The 24,170-nt window shown below is 41.2% G+C and overlaps 1 protein-coding gene across 9 annotated transcripts in view; it reads left to right on the top strand.

Moving 5' to 3' along the window:
• Nucleotides 1–24,170, top strand: part of tns1b (tensin 1b) — a 205,480-nt gene that overhangs the window by 143,177 nt on the left and 38,133 nt on the right. For 7 of the 9 annotated variants that reach the window (XM_037790813.1, XM_037790815.1, XM_037790814.1 and 4 more), the window contains 12 exons: nt 590–639; nt 4,627–4,798; nt 5,452–5,502; nt 6,060–6,182; nt 7,968–8,032; nt 9,885–9,968; nt 10,769–10,881; nt 10,993–11,053; nt 13,457–13,532; nt 17,096–17,225; nt 17,410–17,475; nt 17,927–18,049. In XM_037790813.1, coding sequence (XP_037646741.1) covers nt 590–639; nt 4,627–4,798; nt 5,452–5,502; nt 6,060–6,182; nt 7,968–8,032; nt 9,885–9,968; nt 10,769–10,881; nt 10,993–11,053; nt 13,457–13,532; nt 17,096–17,225; nt 17,410–17,475; nt 17,927–18,049 — 1,114 coding nt within the window. The remainder of the gene's footprint in view (nt 1–589; nt 640–4,626; nt 4,799–5,451; nt 5,503–6,059; nt 6,183–7,967; nt 8,033–9,884; nt 9,969–10,768; nt 10,882–10,992; nt 11,054–13,456; nt 13,533–17,095; nt 17,226–17,409; nt 17,476–17,926; nt 18,050–24,170) is intronic. The other 2 variants (XM_037790812.1, XM_037790820.1) reach the window with 1 other exon arrangement.

The following is a 24,170-nucleotide window of genomic DNA, read 5'->3' on the forward strand; positions in this document are numbered from 1 at the left end:
GAACCCATTTTTATTCACATATCTTGAGGTCAGAGGTCAAGGGACCCCTTTCAAAATGGCCACGCCAGGTTTTCCCCACCAAAAGTGTGGAGTATTTTTTAGCCTCCTTTATGACAAGCTACTATGACATGGTTGGTACCAATCGATTCCTTAGGCTCTAGTTCTAGTGTCATATGATGCCAGTAACATTGCTCTAACTTAAAAGCTGAGCCCGCTACAACCTCTGAAAGATCGAATAGTGGCAGATTTTTAAGAGGTCAATTAAAAATCGATTGTGTTTTAGAGAATCGATACAGAGTCGCACAACATAATATTGTGATACTCATGTGTATCGATATTTTCTAACACCCCTAGCCAGCGGCGCTGTTTCGCCTGTTTTCGTGGCTTCCTCTTGGATTAGGTCTTTATGATACTATATGGAAGTCTTGATGTAATGTAAAACCAACTGTTTTAAACAAGCTCTGTTGGACAAATTGTATATTTTGATGTTGTTTCACCATATATATATTTAAAGCACAATCGTAAGTATCACAGTTATATGCATGGACCTATATTAAAGCTCTGGTGTTTTTTTCTTTGTGTGTTGCAGGGCTCAACAAAGTCTTCAAAGAGCATGGAGTCACGGCGCAGACCATCGAGGTACGAGCTCTTCTCTTCTCTTGCATTGAAGCTTCAAGTTTACCATAAAAAGGCTTCTTTCGGCACATTGGACTGTATTTATTGAATTATTTTAGGAACTTATCTCCACTGTTTTCTCCAAAAGGACAAAAAGATAAAGAAGGAGGTGAAACAACTATTAAGCACAACCTTATCCATCCTCTGTCACATGCAGCTTGAGTTATGAAGCATTTGAAATGAGACATTTCGATGTAACATGCTGATTTGACCGAGGGGAATTAGTGAAGCAGCATGCCCCGCCATTGACCTGGACCTCACGCTGTTTTGTTAGACACAAAGATATTTGGTGTCGGCCCCTCTCACCTCGGCCCTTAGGGAGTCACAGATGTTGTCAGTTGTGTAATTAATGTGTAAAACTTGACACCACAAACAGTTCGTGCTAAAGTGCCGCGCTGAGCTTGATTGACAGTTTGATTCCCTCACAGCAAGTCAAAGAGTTGATATAGAGTTATGAAAACAGTTCAACATCTGATACATCGGCACTAATAACAGCACATGCAGAGTATTGGATTGCAGTCCATTTTCCTTCCATATAAAGGAAAAATCAAAGGCTTTTCAAACGTGCATAACAGCACAGTCATATGAATGTTGTCTCTTATGTAATGCTCCGGCTATCCAATCAAACTAGTGGGTCCAGACGGGCTTATTTACATTCTGATAAAGACAGATAGTTTATCTGTATGGAGGGTTGTGCTGAACAGCTGATAAGCTGATGAGAGCTTGTGGTTTGCAAACGTGCATCACACTGTTATTGCTTACATTCTTACATTCAGAAATGCAGTGTAGATCAATCTCACATCGTTCATTCATATATATGTGCACATTTAGGAACATTGCAAGAGCAGTCCGATCAACCCGTTATCACTCCCAACTCGACAAATACCGCCGTTTGGTCACCCGCGGCGTTATTTGAGTGAACGTTGACTTATTTTGTCACATGAGTCATTAGTAATGTCAGTCCTGACATTACAGTCCTGACACTATAGATCTACACTATAGAAGCTAAAGGGACATCTGATTACAAAGCACCCGGAATATCAGGGCAAACCAAAGTGGAGTTAACATGTTTTAAATTGAAATGTGTTTCTGTTGATCACTATCAAACAGGTCTGAAGTATTTAGGTTGAAAGGTTTTAGAATAGTTCCAATGGCATCTAAGAGTACAAATGGTCGTAAGCATTATGCTTAATCGGTGTTACTATTATGAGGGAGTCCTTGGGAAATGTTCTCCCTTTTAAGGATCCCCTGACCCAAAAAGTTTGAGAACCCCTGCTATAGATAAACTCTACTGATGAAGATGATCAATTCCATCCAATTACTGAGTTTGATTTAGACTCATCATTGACCCTTGAGATCGTGAGAAACTGTCGGTGTTCACCCACAGGAAGAATGGGATCAAATCAGTGTTTCTGGATAGAAGAGACAGAAGTCCCAGTTGTCCACTTTTACTACTAAGAACTATCTGGCGAGATGTTTTACAGCCTAGGGTCTCAGGTTTCCTGATAAAAACATTCCTAGTTCCCAGTTGGTGTTTGTCCAAATGCACCAATGAGTTCCCTGCAGCGCTGAAATTGAGCGTGTGGAGATAATGCGTCATTCTTTAAGCGCGACGTGCAGAAAAAGAGCAATCGCTTCATCTCTTCAGCTGATGAGAAGCAGGTTGGCGCTCGGCCGGTCATTTTATGCCGGTGGATTTGGAATAGGACCAAACCACAGGTCTAAATTGGCCCTGACTGCACCCAGAGGCCAAAGACATACATATGCAGAGGCAGAGAGGGAAACAGAGGAGAAAAGGAAGTACTAACGAAGATGGAAAAAGGAGAGAGAGAGATGCAGATAAAAGGAATACAAAAATTCAAAAAGCTTTCGGCAAATCACAAACACAAAAAGATTCAACCCTTCAGAACAATTTCAAAGTGAGATGTCTGTTGCGACACATGAGAGAGAACACGTGTGACATATCAGTTTCACGAATAATTTCCAGTAAGCATGTTTTGAGTGGGTCCAGATGTACAGAACAGGTTACAGAACTTGTATGGTAAACCCAGAGCGCTCTTCGGTCCCAGACATATGAGCAATTTCCTCAGAGGGCGACTCACAGCTGACAAATGTGGGAAATATGCTGCAGTCTGGGCCCCAAGGGTCCAGACGCCTCTCCCATAACCTCTTCATCTCACTGTCCACGTTCTCTGTAGACATTTTGAAATGGACAAGTTCTAAAAAAGTGTTCGTATTAAGACATTTTTCATAGCTCCAAAAAAGAAATCTAATAAATCTCAGATAATGAGATAAGTGTTTGAACTCTTAATGAAATCAATTGGCAACAAAGCGTTAGGTTATGCTGCAAAAGCCGTTTGGAGACATTTGACAGAAACTTAATGCTTGTTTCGGAGCAACGGCTGCTCTGTCATTTTCTGTTCTTAGTAAGAAGCCTGAGACTAAATTACTGATCATTTAAGGACTTTTGACATAAGGGTGAATTAATTAAGTGACTGATTGTTTTGGGGTTGAGCAGTTCCTTTACTATTTCTTTTCATTCATACCTCCTTTCCTTCCTTCAACACATTTTTGACCTGATTTGACACCAACTCCACCAATGACCATCGCATTTTGTTTGGTCTGTGAGGTGCACACCGACTGTAAGACTTGGTATGCTGCGATATTTTCATAATCTGGCATGTTTAATCATTCATCCATCCATGCATGCATCCATCCATCCATCTTGTGAACAAGACCCCGAGATACTTGAACTCCCTCGCTTGGGGCAGTGACTCATCCCAGAGGGGGCAATCTACCGATATTCGGTCAATTTCTAGTCGCTCTGTTCTCCCTCTCAGACAGCCAACACTGTGGGGAGAGCTTATTCTTTTGGAGGCCAATGTGAAGCCCTCTGGGAATAAATGATGTCACTGTGGATATGGTATTTTTGTGGTGTGTTGCCATAGTTGTGTGTTCAACTGAATCTGAAATATAATTAGCTGCATTGAGGTTCAGTGTAACACGGCTTACAGATGAAGTAAGCAGCCACATTTTTTATGCTTTGGCTTGAAATCAGTGGAATGATAGAGCTTAAAGTACAGACTAACTTGTTATTCTGTCCTAATATGATGTTTCTTGTGAAACATCCTCTGTGAAAGATATTTGTGTGTCCGTATTAAATCACTGGAATGAATTGTGCGACAATGACGCAAAGACTATATTTGGTATGATAAGGAAAAATGCCACAACATTTGTTCTGATTGGTCAAAAGTCTTGAAATTTGGTACATTCATACTTTGGGCGAGTATCTAACAGTAGGACTTTGAATGTTTTTGATCACATAAAAAAATCACACTTTTATCAATGATCAAAGTCAGAATTTTTGAAAAATGAGGAAAAACACTACAATTATGTTTATTAAATGTTTTCCATATGAAATATTTATTTTGCTCTGCATATGTTTGCACATCTTTGATGTTGTTAGGAGTTCATAGATACCAAATACTTGATTATGCTACTTGTAGTTTCTGAGATACAGCCATTTTCTTATCATACTCATTAATCATTACTCGGGATTATTTCAAATTGATTTACTGTACACTGTTAAAACAACACTGCAGATAGTACAGTCAGCTTATTGCCTAAATCCCCAACTGTGACCGGTAGAGGAGCATCCATCACTTTTAACTGAGCCTATTAAAGCATGAACACACCAACTTTAGGCCTTTTGGCACTCTTTCTCATGCCGTGGTTGAAGTGATCACGCACTATCTGGTCTGATGAACACAAGCACTCGTGTATAAATCACATGTGCTGCATTACTTCTGGGTATTAAATTCCTAGCCTATCTTGCAGTCCAGCAGCTTACCTCAGTTTTGTTTTTGCGCAGCAGGGCTTGTGATATGAAAAATTGACTCATCACAATAACCCACACTGAAGACAAAATGCTTCTCTGCTTTTCTCCGACAGGAGTGTGAGTCTGCTGCAGGCCCTGGATGAGAGCTACGAGTTGGACCTGATCTACATCACAGAGAGGATCATCTCCGTCTCCTTCCCCAGCAGTGTGGAAGAGCAGAGCTACGCCGCCAACCTGCGGGAGGTCGCCTCCATGCTGCGCTCCAAACACGGCCACAACTACCTGGTACAGTTCTCCTGTGAACATCTGGATGACTCTGGCAGGAATACAGCAATTAACTTTCACAATAAATGAAGCAAATAGCTCAGGCAGGAACATGAAGTCATTAGAGCTGCCCAGATCAGCCGGATCAGCTGATCTCTCTCAGTCCCAGCTACATATCTACACACACATTCACACAGCAGAGCATACGTCTCTGTACATCTGATACTGTTGTTATTAATATCTGGTGTTTCACTGGCCAGTGGCTGCTACTGCAGTCAAGCTGAAAACTCACCCAAATACCCAGCCTTCACTGATATGTTATCTGATTTAAGCCATTGCTGCTGCTATTTGATACAGTTCACTACTTTGTTTCTTACTGAACTTTAAGGGTGGGAAACGTTCCTGCAGTTTTAGTGGGTTCTGTGAGTCTCAGAACCTACTGTGTATGTTTGTAAAACAATGTCATTTATAGAAATAGTAAGGCCGTCAATCGATTAAAATTGTCCATGATTAATCGCGATTAATCGCAAATTAATCACACTTTTTTATCTGTTAAAAATCTACCTTAAAGGGAGATTTTTATGCAAATAACATTTTGTGTTCTCTGTCAATATACTGTACAATGTAATGCCAAAAATGTATAATAATGGTGTTTAATTATACTTCTTCCTTAGCTCTTCAACCTCAGTGAGAAGCGTTATGACATCAGCCAACTTAATCCAAAGGTAAGCATTTTTTCCTCTCTCCTCTCCTCTCCTCTCCTCTCCTCTCCTCTCCTCTCCTCTCCTCTGCTTTCCACTCCTCTCCTCTCCTTTCCTCTTATCCTCTCCTCTCCTTTCTACTCCTCTCCTCTCCTCTCTTTTCTAATCCTCTCCTCTCCTCTCCTCTCCTCTCCTCTCCTTTCCTTTCCTCTCCTCTCCTCTCCTCTCCTGTCCTCTCCTCTCCTCTCCTCTCTTTTCTTCTCCTCTCTTCTCCTCTTCTCTCCTCTCCTCTCCTCTCCTCTCCTTTCCATTCCTCTCCTCTCCTCTCCTTTCCACTCTTCTCCTCCTCTCCTCTCCTCTCCTCTCCTCTCCTTTCCATTCTTCTCCTCTCCTCTCCTTTCCACTCTTCTCCTCCTCTCCTCTCCTCTCCTCTCCTCTCCTCTCCTCTCCTCTCCTTTCCTTTCCTCTCCTCTCCTCTCCTTTCCACTCTTCTCCTCCTCTCCTCTCCTCTCCTCTCCTCTCCTCTCCTCTCCTCTCCTCTCCTCCCCTGTGTCTGACAGTTTCTCTCTCTCCTCTCTCAGGTGTTGGACTTCGGCTGGCCTGACCACCATGCTCCAGCCCTGGACAAAATCTGCAGCATCTGCAAGGCCATGGACACCTGGCTGAGTGCGGACAGCCACAATGTGGTGGTCATACACAACAAGGTGAGACTAAGAGACGGTGAGGACGCTGCTGTTGACAGTGGTATCTGTAGACAGTAGAGGGTGCTCTCAGGCTCTTCTCGGGACCCCCACTTCCTGAGGCTGCAGCTGTTGTGTGTGTTCAGGGCGGAGTGTTTGTGTGTGTGTGAGAGTGTGTCTCTCTGTGTGCTTGTTTGGGTTGGGTTGTGCTGGCCGAGGGTTAGGAAAACACAAATTAGGGAGGTGAGGCATGCCACTCATCATGTCTACTTTGGTTTATTTACCCTTTTACTTGTAACAATACAATAAAAACTGAATTGACCAATACTTTAGTGTTGTTGCCTAAACTTACTTGCATCACATTATACTCTTGTGGCAAACCACACTCGTCTGGCTCCTAAACATGCCGGCACAAACCATAAAAAAAGTATATACAAATCCACCCACTAGGCCGAGGTCCCGAGCGTAATACCAAATCATTTTCATGTTAACCCCACCGTTGTTCTGATTGCGTTTTGCAACATCCGAATTAACCATGGGATCCGTGCCGCATTCCACCATGTTCCCACAGGGAGGTTACAAACAAGTCGGCTGCCATAACAACTGGTGTTATTTTACTTGGAGTTGAGTAATGCCGGTCATGAGTGTGTGAGTGTGGGCTTGGAGGTTGTGGTGGTCACTAAGGAAGCAGGCCGTGTTAGGTTTACACGTATCAACAAATCATTTCCACTGGGCTCCACGCTGTTTAAGCGGCCGCGATATTTATAATGTGGAACACACTTATCCTCCACAGTGACCCTTGTTTTAAAGATGGATGGATATGTGAAATGAATGTAATCCGAGACTGCTTTGTTGCCATAGTAACATGTGCTTGAACTTCGGCTCGGTGAACTACCCATTAAATGCAAGTATTTTTTTGTCATATAAATAACAGCTATACCTGTTATTACATATATAATAGATTTTTTTTTTTATGATTGAAATTGATATTACTAATGTAAATAATCTTTAAAGGGGTACTCTACCAATTTCCCAGTCAGCTGACAAGTCCTGAGGGGTACTATTGAGCCTGTAACAACAGTATTAAATGTCCTCTGTGGTTCTTAAGGAGGTCTCTGAAGCCTGAATAAATAACCCCGATGATGTCATCAGGCTTGGGCTTGGATACTCTACATGTATAACAGACAGTTACAAACTGGGTGAATGGAGTTTGAAAGATGTGGTCATTTACTAGGCAGCTAAGGCTCAACAAAAAGATGCTATCAAATTGCATTATGGGAAATGTAGGATCCTGCAATTTTGGATTTTGACCTCTACAAGGGACTGAAACTTGTGAGCTCTTGAGCGCTTCACTTGTCAGTTTACCATTGTCACTTTATCCTTTATTTACCCTTTTTTTTTTACTTTACATACTGTTTTGCAAACTGTTAAACCTCTCTGTGTACATATTCTTCTTCTCTATACATACTACATCCTTTGTATATACTGTATATTTTTAGTACTTCTCATTATTACATACTTACATTTCCCCTTTTATATATTCATATTTTATGAGCATTGTTGACGGAAGCTGAGACCAAAGAGCGCAGGTCCTACTTTTGTGTTTTGAATTTTGGTGAGCCTACCCTTTGGTTTACATTTGGATCTTGAATTTTGCATTTAAAAACAACACCCGAATAAAACTACCCCAATAACCCTATTAAGGCAAATTCTATATTATAAAGATGTGGAAAACTTGTTTTTGGGACACCATCATGACCTGGAAGATCAAATCTGTAATTGACTCATGCTTGATTTATATGTTTTCAGGGCAATCGGGGCAGAACTGGAGTGGTGGTGGCAGCCTACATGCATTACAGCAACATATCTGCCAGGTAGGTCTATAATGAATCTCAACTATAACTGCAGAGGGGTAAGAGAAAGAGAGAGAGGGGAAGGACAGTCAGACAGAACAGGGGAGAGAGGGAGCGAGATTAATCTGTAAATTTTCAGGAAACAAAAAAAATAGAAGGCGAGAAAAACAGGCAGAGGGGGAGATGCTAGGAGGAGAAAAAAACTAGATAAACCAGCATTGTTCATCACAAGACTGAAGCCCACATTGGAAGAACGGACGGAGATGTGATGAGCAGAAGGAAGAGGGGTGGAACATGAGACTGGAAGAAAACACTTTTATTTGGGGAAATCCAAGGAAAAGTGTTTGATATAATAATCATGAGCAGAAAGCAATGAGTTAGCTAGACAAGTTATAAGAGACCCGTTTTTTCTTTGTTTGTACTGGATTTGTTTTATGTAGGGCTGTCAATCGATTCAAATATTTAAATGCGATTAATCGCATGATTGTCCATAGTTATTCGTAATTAATTAGCAAATTAATTGCACATTTTTTATCTGTTCAAAATGTACCTTAAAGGGAGATTTGTCAAGTATTTAATACTCTTATCAACATGGGAGTGGGCAAATATGCTGCTTTATGTGTGTATATATTTATTATTGTAAATTAATTAACAACACAAAACAATGACAGATATTGTCCAGAAACCCTCACAGGTACTGCATTTAGCATAAACAATATGCTCAAATCATAACATGGTAAACTCAAGCCTAACAGACAACAACAGCTGTCAGCGTGTCAGTGTGCTGACTTGACTATGACTTGCCCCAAACTGCATGTGATCATCATAAAGTGGACATGTCTGTAAAGGGGAGACTCGTGGGTACCCATAGAACCCATTTTCATTCACATATCTTGAGGTCAGAGGTCAAGGAACCCCTTTAAAAATGGCCATGCCAATTTTTCCTCGCCAAAATGTAGCGTAAATTTGTAGCATGATTTAGCCTCCTTTGCGACAAGCTAGTATAACACGGTTAATACCAATGGATTCCGTAGGTTTTTTAGTTTCATATGATGCCAGTATCTTCACTCTAGCTCTAACACTGAGCCCGCTACAACCTAAAAATGGCAAGCTGCGTTAAAGCGTTAAAGAAATTAGTGCCGTTATACGCGTTATTATCACATTAACTTTGACAGCCCTAATTTTATGTCATAGTAAAATGACATTCTGTTACAAAAAGCAGACTGTTAAACAATCAGAAGAGCGCATGACTTGGTGTTGTTTCTGAAAAACACTAATTGACCAAGATAAACATTTAACACCCTCTCCTCTCTTTCTCTTCAAACTCATCATCTCACAAATCTGTTTAAAGCTGCCGTGAAGTCGCTTTGAAAACTAAAGTAGCAGCAAAATGCCAAAACATGAAAAATCTGTGACACTTGCCACATGAGAATACAGATGTCACGTAAAATATTGTAATATATGTATGTAACAGAGGTTGCACAGATCCAGCTGTCAGACATTAAGACTGAGGCCACTTTGGCGGCAAGATCTTTAGATATGTACTGGACACACATAGGTTACCTTGCCTGATATGATAGGAAATGTTATGAATCATCTATGTCTGATGATCTAGTGAGAAATGATCTAACTATATAATGCTATAATAATGCTTTAATTTGCATCAAAATCATTTTCTGCTCAAGTCACGGTGTACAGACAGATGTCTAACATGGCACGACCAAGCTTACTGTGAGAAGGCTGCACACACATAAAGCTCATTATACACTTGAGATGAAGTACATATACATTGCATATACTGGAGTGGGAATAAAAGGGCTTTAAAAGTAAGTTAACCTTCATGTGTACCATTTTTTTTCCTGTTTGATTGCAGTGCTGACCAAGCTCTGGACAGGTTTGCCATGAAGCGCTTCTATGAAGACAAAGTGCTTCCTGTGGGCCAGCCATCTCAGAAAAGGTCAGCCTTCCCTCACTTATTGTTTATAGCATGACTGTAATGAGAAAGTTGAGGAAATACCAAGCACCGCCCACTAGCCGGAGCAAACTTTCTCATTTTACAGCTAAACAGTACACTACAAGATGTTTCTGAAAACATTTTATGCGACAAATAGGCATTGCAGTAACAGAATATTGATTAATATTTAATCAGCGCTGCCTAGTTTGACCATTTGATCGGAGTTCGTGAGTAATTGACAGCTGCCTTCGTTGAATGAACAGCCAATAGGAACGCTCTCTCTCTGAAATGACCTGTGATTGGCCAAGATTTTTTAAAGCCTGAAAACAGAGCCATGAGGAGGTGCAGAAGTTTAGTTTTCTCTCAGAACACTTGAATTACAATATGCTGAAAGGTTATTATGGATTTTTTGCCCAATGATGCCAAAAACATTCTGCCTACTATCGCATTAAAAGAGGCTAAAAGGTTCTGAAGATCTGATAGGGAGTGCAGATTTGGGTAGTGATTTTCTGTGGGTTTTGTCACTACTTGCAACCTCTTCACATTACACAAAGCCATTTGATCCATTGTTGATATAAAACAAAACATTGATTAGTGCAGCTTTAAAGCATTAAGTAGATTGATTGAGTTTACAATAAAAACAAGGTGCAAGGTGGACTCGTTCAGCACGGCCGACGAGCTGAAAACATTCATTGTTGTAGAGGTTAAAGCCAAAGACTGCGTCTCTTTGTTGTGATGAACACATGATTATACCTTCATCCCTTTTGTCTAAATTCATTTTTCTCTACGTCTGCCTCGCTCAGGTATGTGGAGTACTTCAGCGGCTTGCTCTCCGGACACATCAAGATCAACAACAAACCCCTGTTCCTACACCATGTCATCATGCACGGCATTCCCAACTTCGAGTCTAAAGGAGGTAAGTGTCGTGCACAGAAATGCACTCCCACATCAGCATTTCCACACACACACACACACACACACACACACTTTTCATTTTTTAATAACTTTCATAAAAATTGTGTTCCAGGTTGTCGTCCTTTTCTCAAAATCTACCAGGCCATGCAGCCCGTGTACACATCTGGCATCTAGTAAGTCTGAACTTGCACTCAAATGCTTTTATAAGATTCCAGGGATGGCAAGCTCGTAATGGCTCAATAGTAAAAAACCCAGATTTTCCTTTATAGCCTCTCCCCTTAACTCCCCTGCTCCCCAATATCCACATACACCATCACTCTTGCCAGTTTACACTCTGTGCTTGCCTCACATTATTGTATTTAGCCAGCCTCCCCAGCTGCAGGCTCTTGTTTCCCTACTTTAGATCCCGCAATCACTTCTAGTGTTATTTGTGACCGGAGAGCCAATGAAACAGGCAGACAGGCATCTGTGTGGACGCCTGCAGGGATTTCCTGCCAGAGGACCCCACTGGTTCCCAGGGCCAGGAAAAATGGAAAAAAAATGGATTGTATGATTTTCTGTAGCTGTTTTGCGAAGAGGGGAGGTTACAGGAGATGATTGGTGCAGAGAAAGCTGCACTGATTGGTGAGGCAGGCATGCAGGCTACATTTACACAATATTTGATTATTATATCTGGGTGAACAGTAAAGATCAGCTTGTTCCTATCTGAAAGACATGCGTGCCAAGGTCAGATCATGCAACATCCATATCTAAAAGTGCAATGTGTACACTTAACTAGTACTTTAAACATTAATACATTAAAAATAAACTAATCAGTAGATTCAAATTTTGTCACCTATTGCAGCTTGAGACTCGGCAATGGAAAGAACACATGGTTGGTACTCTGGAAATTGACTAAGAAAGTTAAAGACATTTCAAATCAAGTCTTTTCAATACAAATGTTGACAAATGACAAAAGTCTTCTGCACTAACGCAAGCATGAAGCGGTGCTTAACGCTGCATTAATGAATATTTCTGGCCACTTGGGGGCAGCGCAGTAAGCTGTAAACAAAGCATTTATATATTATCACCTTTTTGGAGTTGTTATAGCTGATGTTAATATTTCTTAGTGCAGCTCCCTGATCCCTATATGTCCGGCCTGTATCTCATTATTTGCCTTTTCCCCTCATTTTAACTGTGGAGCTGTTATGAAATGTGTTAAAGTCACTACTGTAAATAGTAAAGCTTGCTGGTATGATACTGTTTCTACTATGTCCATTCTTACAATAGTGTCAATACTATAAACACATTCACAGCATACACCATAACTAAGTGTGACACAATCAGTGCACATAAACTTCCAGACTGTCAACCGCTTAAAGCCCCAAATCACATTCCTCCCCACTTTCTCTCACATGCTCTCTATTATCACTCTCCACCCTTTGATCCTACTCTCCCACTTAGACAATCATGTAGACACTAATACCCAAAACTAGCCCAGTGCCGCACCGCCGTTACGCTCCATGATGACCACTGTTGAAGCGAATGAGGGATTGTTAGTAGATGATCTAGATCATGTGGGCATGGTAATACCCAGACAATCAACATCAAAAAGAAAACTGATGCAGTGGAGTGATGCTGGATTGTACTCTGATAATTTTTACAGCAGTAATGATGAAGGCAGGCTTGTTATCCGACGCAGAGGTTCTCAATCTTTTTCCAGCCAAGGACTTCTTACGAGATAAAGAATATACTGAGGACCCCCTCATGTATGTCTTGATTCGACGTAGCCTAGGGATATATTAAACATATTTGCAGAGACTAAGAGTTATAGATTCGTTAGATTAAAATGTAATCTATACACTATTCTACCAACCCAGTCAGAAAAAAAATGTTGGCGATGTACGTTTCTGAAAACCACAGGATACGTTGAATGTTGACGTTTCTGAACCAAAAAAAGTTCCGTAAATATGTTTCATGTCAGCCTTGTATCCCGCTTGCAGAAATGTACAACGCCACGTGGTTTACGTTGTGAAGCAATTGGTTAGGTTTAAGCAACAAAACTACTTGTTTAAGGTTAGAAAAAAACACATCATGGTTTGTGTTAAAATAATAACGTACCAGTGTGACGTAACAACCGTAACAATGTTACTACCTTAAATAAACTTAGCAGACTTTTTAGATAACTTTACATAATTTACGCAACAAGAATAACAGTGTTGCGTAAAACAGCGTTGCATAAAACAGCGTTGCATAAAACAGCGTTGCTACGACATCACTTGCTCTGCCCGCCGCTCGTTGTACTGCGTCACTTGCTCTGACCAAATACAGAAAACGTCCGCATTCAACGTATGAGTGGTTTGCAAACGTACAACGCTAACAGTTTTTTTTTCTAGCAAGTAGGCTGATTATACTGTAGATTTAAAAATGTAAATATTATTCGCTGAACTATGAAGCCATTTGTAAAAGAAAATGATATCATGATAATTTAAATGAATGAATCTGAAAGCTTTTCACGGAACCCCTGGCAGAGAGCCACGGACCCCACTTTGAGAATCACTGATCTAACATGCTTTTTCTTTTTTTTGCTTTTGCAGTAATGTTCAGGGTGACAGCCAGACCAGCATCTGTATCACCATTGAACCTGGTCTTCTTCTGAAAGGGGACATCCTGGTAAGAATGGGTGTGTGTGAGTGTGAGAGTGTCTGTATCACATTCTGTCTCATTTCAACAAGGAAACAAGAAACTGGAGATTTAGTTCCTAATGTTACTGGGTTAATTCCTGTGTGAAGCCAATAACAGAGGAAGTTTATTGTCTTTTTCCAGTGTGTTACCACTGCCAGACAGAAAGAAAAATAAATGGATGTTAAATGATGATTATCATCGTACGATGAGAGCAGCTGCAGACATGTATGGAGGATGCAATGATTTTTATTGTATATTAGTACTGAGGGAATCCAGTTGGTTTATTTCCAATCTGACGTGTATGACGTGTATGTACTGAATGCATATGCTGCAGCAGTTTATAGAGTCCATTCATAGAAGAAATAGGGCCATAAAAACCTGAGGGAAGACAGTTGGACCGGGTCCTTTACCGCAGTTTATAGTCCCTCATTAGCACACAATATGTTTGCTGGAAACTATGACGTCAATATGGCGATGTACTTCCTTTACAACTGCATCTGGGATACACAGGTTGCTATTTTTAAGATGACATAATCATTTAAAAATGCCTGTCAGATGGTTATTTTTAATTCTTTGTGAGAGATATTTTTACATTTTGGGGATTGCAATAAAATCATTCTCGTTCCAAGAAGAGAGATCCTCAATAAAGTGGCACCTGTGGCTTCTTTTACATTTCGTTCAAGCAGAAGAACTGCACACATCAGCAAAGTTTCTGCTTCTGCTGTCATTCAGGCCATAACGTTATCCATGAGATGTCCTCGGGGCTCATAACTTCAGCGTGGAGAATTTTCAAAGGAGCACTTACTGTATGCTCAAGGCCGTTCCGTTTTGGCCCCTCAGAGCTGAGCTCATATCTCATCCTTTATTTAAGACGGACTAATGGATTCTGCTGAATGCATCATCGCGCCGGGCCGTGGCCGCCGATGCTCGTTATTATTCAGATAACACAGGGAATGTGAGCTGTGGCCTTATGGCCGAATGGGAGAGACATTAGTCAGCGTGGAGTGTGCTCCTGCATTTAAAAACTGCACTGGTATGTGTTTGTGGAAATGAGTTATGGATAATACGACTGCCAAAAAAAGACTAATGACTGAATGGTTAGATTAAAAAAAAGATATTCACAGAGGAAAATCTTTATGACCAAGATTCAAATTCTTCAGGTTTTGGCTGTTTGCTTCTCTCATTGGCCAGCGTGATAGTCATTTTAATTCCAAAATTCAAGTTTGCAAACAGTTAAAAGGAATAGCTCAACATTTTGGGAAATGAGCTCATTCCCTTCCTTGCCGAGAGTTCGTTCAGAAAATCAATACCTCTCTCATGTCTGTGGGACAATATGAAGCTGCAGTTAGCGTAGCCTAGCATAAACACTGGAACCATTGGAAAACAGTCAATAAACATTGTAAAGATGAGTTTATGGTCTCAATCGCTAGTTTCAAGTCTTCTTCAATACAGCATGATGTTCATTTAGTAAACTATGGTCCCATTTAGAGTCAAATAGACCATAAAGCAGGGGATGTTGTCCGGTCCACCCTCTGTCATTTCTGGTTGCAAAAAACCAAGATGGCGACGACCAAAATGCTGAACTGTAGTCCACAAACCATTGGGCGACGTCATGGTGACTACGTCCACTTCTAATTAGTGAGCTTTAGAGGTACTGATAGGTGACTTTTTTTCATACCTTTGGACCAGAGCCAGGCTAGCTGTTTCCCCCTGTTTCCAGTCATTATGCTAAGCTAAGCTAACCATCTGCTGTCTGTAGCTTCATATTTACGGTACAGATGTGAGAGTGGTATCAATCTTTTCCTCTAACTCTCGGTAAGAAAGCAAATAAGCCTATTTCCCAAAATGTCGAACTGTTCCTTTAACAATGCAGATTATTTATCTACACATGAGGCTGGAAAGGGCTTTGGTTAGGTTTAAGCCTGTGCGTGAAAATGAAAATGTGTCAGGGCTCTAATGGCAACATGTAAGCTTAAAATTAATGTTTTCCTTCTACTTTTGTTCTCAAACTTGGCACGGCAGCATTGTGTTCCTTGTGAAACGGACCCCTCGGCGGGAGGTTTGCCATATCCCCAGAAAGCTGCACAAAGCCACGGGATATTCTACTTTACCTTCCTCTCGTCCTCAATCCTTTATGTGCATGTGTGGATTTGGTAATCTTATATGTTTTGGTCTTATTTGGCCCCACACGTAGAAAATAGGTTTGTGGAACGCAAGTCAGTCCCACCTTCCTCAAAATCATGTTTCCAATTCAGTTTTGAGCTGCTGTTGATTTCCTGCATTCCTTTCTGCATTATGGTAAATTCTATATAATTATGTCAGGTTTTTAAAATTCTTTACAGCCACAGTTTGTGAGCTGCAAGTTGTTTGGTGTTGAGGAATATTCTTCCAGTACCTGTAAATGTGAGGTCCTTGTAAAAAACTAACAGGCCCAGGCTGCCCATCAGGAAACAGCAGGCGGGAAAGAGAAGATTTTCCTCTGTGGGGTTTTAGTGTTGCCCTTAAAGCCGTTTGTGTTGTGTTTTTGTCTTGCAGTTTTAAAGCTAGTGTGAAGATACCAGTCTCATATATATATACAGTATATATACAAAACTAGAAAACCTAAGGAATCCATTGGTACCAATCATGTCATACTAGCTTGTCGCAAAGGAGGCTAAACAACCCTCCAAACTTGCGCTAAATTTTGGCGAGGAAAAACTGGCATGGCCATTTTCAAAGGGTCCCCTTGACCTCTGACCTCAAGATATGTGAATGAAAATGAGTTCTATGGGTACCCACGAGTCTCCCCTTTACAGACATGCCCACTTTATGATAATCACATGCAGTTTGGGGCAAGTCATAGTCAAGTCAGCACACTGACACACTGACAGCTGTTGTTGCCTGTTGGGCTGCAGTTTGCCATGTTATGATTTGAGCATATTTTGTATGCTAAATGCAGTACCTGTGAGGGTTTCTGGACAATATTTGTCATTGTTTTGTGTTGTTAATTGATTTCCAATAATACATTTATACATACATTTGCATAAAGCAAGCATAATTACACCCCCCCTTGTTGATAAGAATATTAGATACTTCACAAATCTCCCTTTACGGTACATTTTGAACAGATAATTAATTCATTTTGATTAATTAAGCATTAATCGATTGACAGCCCTAATATATATAAGTCTTGAAGGCTTTCTCTAGCTCTGGGCAAGTGTAGAGAAAGAACGAGTACTGAATCAAGCTGGCATGTCTCTGGCTCGTGTTTCACAAAGATCACTTCATATTGTGTTCAGCTCAGCTGTTCAGCTCTTAGAAGTGATTTGATTCTGCAGTTTATTTTTGCTGAAAACCTGTTTTTTGGGTCTTATCGGAGTTGACACATTGTATAAATAAGCAACATCCTGAAATGGTTATTTATTTGATAGTCTGTGTACTTGTGGAGCTAAAAAGGAATCTGCTATCCAACCCTATTAAACGGGCCTGTTGAGTTCTGTTGGCACCGCTTGGTGCAATGCTGCTACTGTACAGTGTTGTTTGAACTTCCTCTGATGGTTCTCACCCTCCAGCTCAAGTGCTACCACAAGCGCTACCGTAGCCCGTGCCGAGACGTGATATTCCGGGTGCAGTTCCACACCTGCGCTGTTCACGACCTGGGGATTGTGTTCGGGAAAGATGAGCTTGATGAGACGTTCAAAGGTAAGATGTTTGGGATGAAGTCCTCAGAATGTCCACAATGACTGTCTCAGTGCAAACATCTCAACCTCCTCCTATTGTTTGTAAATGTTTCCTTCCATTTGCTGCTGCAATGATTGATGATGTACAATTAATACGTTCATCGTTTTGCTGTAACCATGTTCCATTTCTTATTTCCTGCGTGCAGATGACAGGTTTCCAGAATATGGAAAAGTGGAGTTTATTTTCTCCTTTGGACCAGAGAAGATACATGGTAAGAATCAATGTGCACAGTTGTATTGGTATACTGGAGCACACATTGTACTTCTTACTTTTTAGGTCATTATTGCCTTTATTTGGCAGTACATAGTAGAGATGCAGACAGGAAATGTGGGTGAGATGACATGCAAGAAAAGACCGCGGCTGGATCTGATCCAGGGACATTAGCAGTTGGTACAAGTCAACATGATACCCTGCACCTTCATATTTCTAATTTTGTTATAAAAGATTATTGTTCATTCAGTGAAAAAAAAGAACTGTCACTCAAATCAAATGAAGCGAACAAAAGGAAAAAATAATGATATCACTGTAAGTTAAACTCATGATAATTAAAGGATTATAGGCTCTTCTTCATTCGTTTGATGTGAATGAATGTGATCTGTTTTTCTCTCTCTCTTGTGATTTAAAGACATTCACATGTTCTGCTCTGTCTCCTTGTACTTCGGGTCAAGGTGTGGATCAGCTGGAAAATGGGCCGAGCGTCTCGGTTGACTACAACACACAAGACCCTCTGATCCGCTGGGACTCCTACGAAAACTTCAATCAGAGTTGTGAGGACAACACAGACGGTAAGTACAGTTGGAATATACTGTAGTTTTTTTTAATTAAACTCTACAGATTCTGTCCTGCGTACGTCCCTGAGTTCAGTTCAGTCCAAACATAAAAACATGTACTGTATGTACTCACTAAGGCTGTGTTCAGACCAAGAGCGAGTCAAATTTCCGACTCGCTATTCTCACGCAAGTTGGACCACCGGTCACTAGACGCAACCATGGAAGAAATAACCACTGTTGCTGTTGTGGAAGTCCCAGATATGTCAGAAAACCAAACGCGGCGTGTCTGGGTTCATAACACATGATTCATCTTTCACTTGTGATTCATGAAGGAGATGGCCTGGGGAGTGACTTTTCCACCTTGCTGCACATACAGCACAATTCAAAATTAATACATATATGTTGTCTTTATGTCTATCGCACAAAAAAGGCAGGACTCCCTCTGCCACCCCACCCAAACAACCCACCCACCCCAGCTCTTGCGTGTTGTAAAGTTAACAAGGTGTTAATGTTTACAGCCATGGCCCCTAATAGCCACTTTAGGCTAACATGCAATAATTCCCACAACTTGTATTTCTAACTTATTTTAAGTAAGTAAAGGCTGGCCCACACTACAAGTCTTTTCAGATCTTAACAGATGTTGAAAAAGTGAGAGACCCCACACATTATGACATGTTCTGTTAAATTTAACAGTTTAGTTCCTATAGTGTGTGGAGAGCAACGATTTGGCAAAAAAAGCACACTAACAGATTCATTCATGAACAACAAGAGTCCCAAAAAAGAAAAAAGGAAATCTCGCAAAATTTCTTGCGATCAAACGTGACTTTAGTGTCAACAAACTTGGCGGACAGCGGGCAGGAAGATCAATGTTAGTTTTTACTTTGTACTGAAAATTCAAGAAGGATGAATGGATGAAGTCACGGAGCCACGTTAAATGAATTCTGGCATTGTTGCCACAAATGAACAAGTTGGTCTTCCATTTCTGAGCTCCATCTCACTACTACTTTATGCTTCGAGCTTTGCATGAGCTCATGCATTAGCTGCTGCCGCCATGACGGTGGTGGTTGTTCTTCCACTTCAGTCAGCTTGGTTCTCTATTGGCTATTGTCCTTTCCGACGTGACTGCGTCATTGGCTGTCCTCGGGGTTCCCCACACACAACAGGATATCCCGTCGTAAAAACTGAACATGTTTAATATTTACGATTTGAAATCGGTGCGGCCAGTATGGACTTATGAGCCGATCGGGGGATGTAAAAAATGTTCTTAACATACCTCGAACCACAGGTATATCTGGAAAGATCATCTTTAGAACCATCAAAAAATCTATTGTAGAGAGGGAGGAATCGGGCCAAAATCGCCTTCATTCTCGTGTAGTGTGTACCCTGCATAAACTATCACATTCACTACATGTGACCCAATAATACTGGATCACTTGAACAGTTTTGTCAATTTAAGGCAAACACATCTGAGTAGGAGTTAATTTCCTGCACAAGCTTTCTTCATTGGCTATATCAGAGAGTGGATTGTGTCCTGAAGTGTATTTTTAGTGACATACTCATCATGAACTTCTTACTGAAAGGTCTCTTCACATCAGTGAACTGTACATGTGACCGTGGAAATGCACTTTAATGTGGTTGAGAAGAAGCTGGGATTCTATTTCAGCTTCTGTCTTTCTTTCTCACACACACACACACACACACACACGCACACACACACAAACACACACACACACACACACACACACACTAACATGAACAGCATTTAACCAAACTGACCTCTGTAACAAGGCTGCTTTTGTGTTTCTGCGTGACACATAGGAAAGAATCCGCCTGCGTCCTAATGGAGTTTAAAGACCATTTCACACACTTTTGTGTCTTTAAAACTCCCACGCGACAGGGTCAGACTGAAGTCACTATTAAGTTTAACCAGACACAAGCTAACAGTTGTGTCTGCGGGTATAAATGCTTCAGCTTTTTGAGTATACAGTATTGTTTAGTCACTTTAATGCATCACAAAGTTGCCCCCCAAATCAGCATTACAAGGTCTTCGCGCTGTCCTCGATGTGAATGGTAAATCATGTTTTGAGAGGGAGTATACGGCATTGCTATCGCCGAATTCATTTGTGGGGAAATTACGACCGCAGAGAAGCCGACGGCCCTGTGGGACGGGAGCGCAGTGCGAGACATTCCTGCGTTGAGCCACAGGCATGGAAAGGGCCTTCCTGTCGAGGGAGCGGTGGTCACTCTGTGACCAAAGTGCTACTTTCTCTGCCACCCAAAAAAGGAAGCAATACTACGCCCTTATAGCGATAGCAGCGAGCCTGTTGTTTGGCCTCCCAAAGTACTGCGCTTGTTGGGATGGTCAGCTTGTTTTTTTAAGCACTGCAATAACTTTCTTCCTGTTTGTGTGCATAACCATTTGCAGTCCGTTATATCTCATGCAGAGGTTCTGTTCTCCTCCAGCACCTGCAAATTATCATTTTGCAACAATGGCAAAGTTACTGCAATTTAAAGCATTTTTTCATGAAGTGAAAGTGAACACTGTTCATTCAACGGAGGCAGCTGTCAACCACTCGCAAACTCTGATCAAACGGTCAAACTAGGCAGCGCTGATCAAATATGAATCAATATTCTCATACTGTAATGCCTATTTCTCGCGAAAAATGTTTTCAGAAACATATATATTCATAACATTTGCATAACACTATGTTAGCAGTAAACTTTTCTGTGTTTTGTATAGAACTTCTTCATTAAGATAAGGATTTGCCACAACTAAAATAGCACTTCAAGCGTTTTGGCATTTCTGAATCTCATTTCCCCTCTGGCATTTAAAGCGGGGGTAGGCAGAATGTTTATGGCATGATTGGGCAAAATTTCCATAATAACTTTTCAACATATTGTTGTAGCATTATAGCGTATTATTGTATTATTTCCTTAACTGATTCAACATGGCTGTCGGGTCACAAACTTTCTCATTTTACAGCTAAACAGTACACTACAAGATGATTCTGAAAACATTAGAGGCGAGAAATAGGCATTACAGTAACAGAATATTGATTCATATTTGATCAGCGCTGCCTAGTTTGCCGTTAGATCGGAGTTCACGAGTGATTGACAGCTGCTCAGAGACATCAGGCTCCAGCTCGGCTCTGATTGGTTGTTTTCCTCGGGTCTGTGAAATCTTACAGATGCCATCAGGAGCACCGGAGGACACAGAGGAACATGATATTTTCCAGATTACCTGTCCCATGCACTACTGTCAGGATATATTTTAATCATATTTGCTCCAACTCTACCCACTGCAGCTTTAAAGGATAAGTCACAAAATGACCTTTTTGAAGAGGGATACTCGCTGGATATTCAATGTCCTTGATTCCCCCCCCCCCAAGTGTTTTATTGGTCTCCCAGATAGCCAAAGGTCAGAGGTTACTTGGCTACTTTCTATCACTGCCCATAAAGTGTCCCGGCGGCAGCTTGAAATAGGCCTTGCTAAAATAGAATAGGTGTAAGGCTCCTCTCATTCTGTTTCAGTGGAGGTGAGCTTGTGTGTGTGTGCGTGCGTGCGTGCGTGCGTGCGTGCGTGCGTGCGTGCGTGCGTGCGTGCGTGCGTGTGTGCGTGCTTGTGTTTGTACACGTATCTTAGTTCAGTCCGGTCCAAGCTGCCTGCATCATCTTGCCTTCTGTCATATGATGGTGATACTGTGGTCAAAGCTCAGCTTGACTTTCATCACACACACATATACATGAACATAATTATAGCTTTAGACATGAGCAGGAACGCATGATAAACGCAAGCAAGTGCACATACGCAAACACACACACACAATCACGAGATGGAGTCCTCCATGAGTATTAAAACGTGTCCAATAAGTGGCCGTTTGTGACTAGACTTCATTCAGTCAGCACAGTCAGACTGATACACATTTTAAACGGCCTTAGCTTCGGTTAAAAAAAATGGTTCCCTCTCACAGGAACAAGAGAGTAAGGGTTTCCAGGAAACTGGAGTGTTTCCACTGTCATTTGGCTTCACACGTGTTGGTGCTGAAAAGGCACTTAGTGGCTTTTAGAGGTGAGAGGGAAAACGGGAGAAGACGTACAGTTTATCTTCACAAGTGTTGGTTAGAAGCAAAAAGTGTTGTAGTTGTTGTTGTTGTTGTGTTCACAGTTTGTCTGGGTTGCAGTTGCTTTTCTGAGGAAGGCGCTGGGCTACTTACAACAACTCTTTGCTTATCAAGGCATTGCATAAAGCTTCAAATTATAGGGCCAATGTTTTGTTGGGTTCAACGTTGGGTAAGCGCTGTCTGTGTGGTTGTCGGTTTCCAAAGATTGATGTTGACTTTCATTGTGTTTATCCCGTAAAAAACAGCTACAGCTGCTGTGGGTTTCAGCACAGGGATTTTTGTCGTGCCTGCACCTTGCATAAACACAACAAGGAAACATCCAAAATATCACACTTTACATGATTGAAGTCACCATAACTTTCACGCGCAATTGTGGTTATCAAAAGAAGGGGTATATCTCGAATGAAAGTTGTCAAACAAGTCATCAAACAAGAATGCACTTGGTTCTTATGGCCTGTTGCTGCTGGGTGGGCAAGACCTCAGCACCATATGTTACCCTTTGACTTGTAACTTCACATTTTTTCTATAGGTTAGAAAAACCTCGCTGCAACCCAGTCACCAGAATTTTTTTTGGCATTGAATGTTTTCTGCAAACCACAGATACATTGACTGAAAAATGTTTCATAAATATGTTTCATATCAGCCTCGTATCACGCTTGCAGAAATGCACAATGACATGTGGTTAACGTTGTGGAACGATTGGTTAGATTTAGGCAACTAAACTACTTGGTTAAGGTTAGAGAAAACATCATGGTTTGTGTTAGAGTGATCAACCATAACAACTTAACTAGCTTGAATAAATATCAACCAGCCGTAGCGGATTTTCTAACATAACATTGCGTAAGAAGGTTTATATAATAATAATATATAATAATAGAATATATAATATTTGATCAGCGCTGCCTAGTTTGACCGTTTGATCAGAGTTTGCGAGTGATTGACAGCTGCTCAGAGACGGCAAGGCTCCAGCTCGGCTCTGATTGGTTGTTTTCCTCCGGTCTGTGAAATCTTGCAGAGATGCTCTTAAGAGCACCAGAGGACACAGAGGACACATGATTTTTCTTTTTAGATTACTTGTCTCATGCACTACTGTCAGAATATAGTGACCGTTTTATAAAAATGAAATTTTTTAATCATATTTGCTCCAACCTGCCTACTGCTGCTTTAATACTACTTTACTTCTCTCTTAAAGTTCTAAGAGATCCTCTCTCTCTCTCTCTCCAAGAATCTGCCTCTCCTCTGAGGAGTCGGAGGAGTTAAAGGCGGACTGTGAAGCTCTTTTGTGCACACATTCACAGGAGGAGGAGTGACGGAGAATGTCAGAGTGGGTTTGTGCATGCTGCTGCTCAGCACAGACGGACAGAATCTAGCGGTTTATATGGTCAATTTGCGTCCAGCATTTCTTCGATGTCCCCTCAGCATGAGGCAGCGGACGCCTTTTTTCAAGCTTTGAGTCCAGCAGTGAACCTGTGTCCAGTCTGTCCTCTGGACGCCGCAGAGAAAAGTTGTCACAAAGTCAGCCGCTGACGTCTTTCACAACATGTGAGTAGGACTCTCAGTGATTTGCAGCGAACCAGAAACTTGATTTTCTCTCTATCTGGAAACGTAATTACTTTTTGACATCAGGTTGTCTATTATCCAAACACTTGGCCACATTGTGTTTTATATGTTAATCTTTCTTTTTTTCAACCACGCTCACATGGAAAGTTATGCATTGAAGTTTAATCTTTTACAAATGCTTTTATCCAGTACTGATGAAACATTGTGGCACGTTGCATGCACATATGGCTGTCTGTTTTTTAGTGGCTTAAAAGGATAATTCAGATTTATTACATCTTGGCTCTATTTTTGCAGTTCTGGCCATCATTCCCATCAGGAATAATAGTATTCTACTGATCAAGTTAATTGCTGAGATCTGGGAATGTGGTGACAAGTCTGAAGGGATAGGAAACACAAGCGGGCAGATGTTCCAACACGTTCTCCTCCCAACTCGTCACATACTGACACTTTGTCAG

This window comes from Sebastes umbrosus, chromosome 13 (genome assembly GCF_015220745.1).
Source record: "Sebastes umbrosus isolate fSebUmb1 chromosome 13, fSebUmb1.pri, whole genome shotgun sequence".
NCBI lineage: Eukaryota > Metazoa > Chordata > Actinopteri > Perciformes > Sebastidae > Sebastes > Sebastes umbrosus.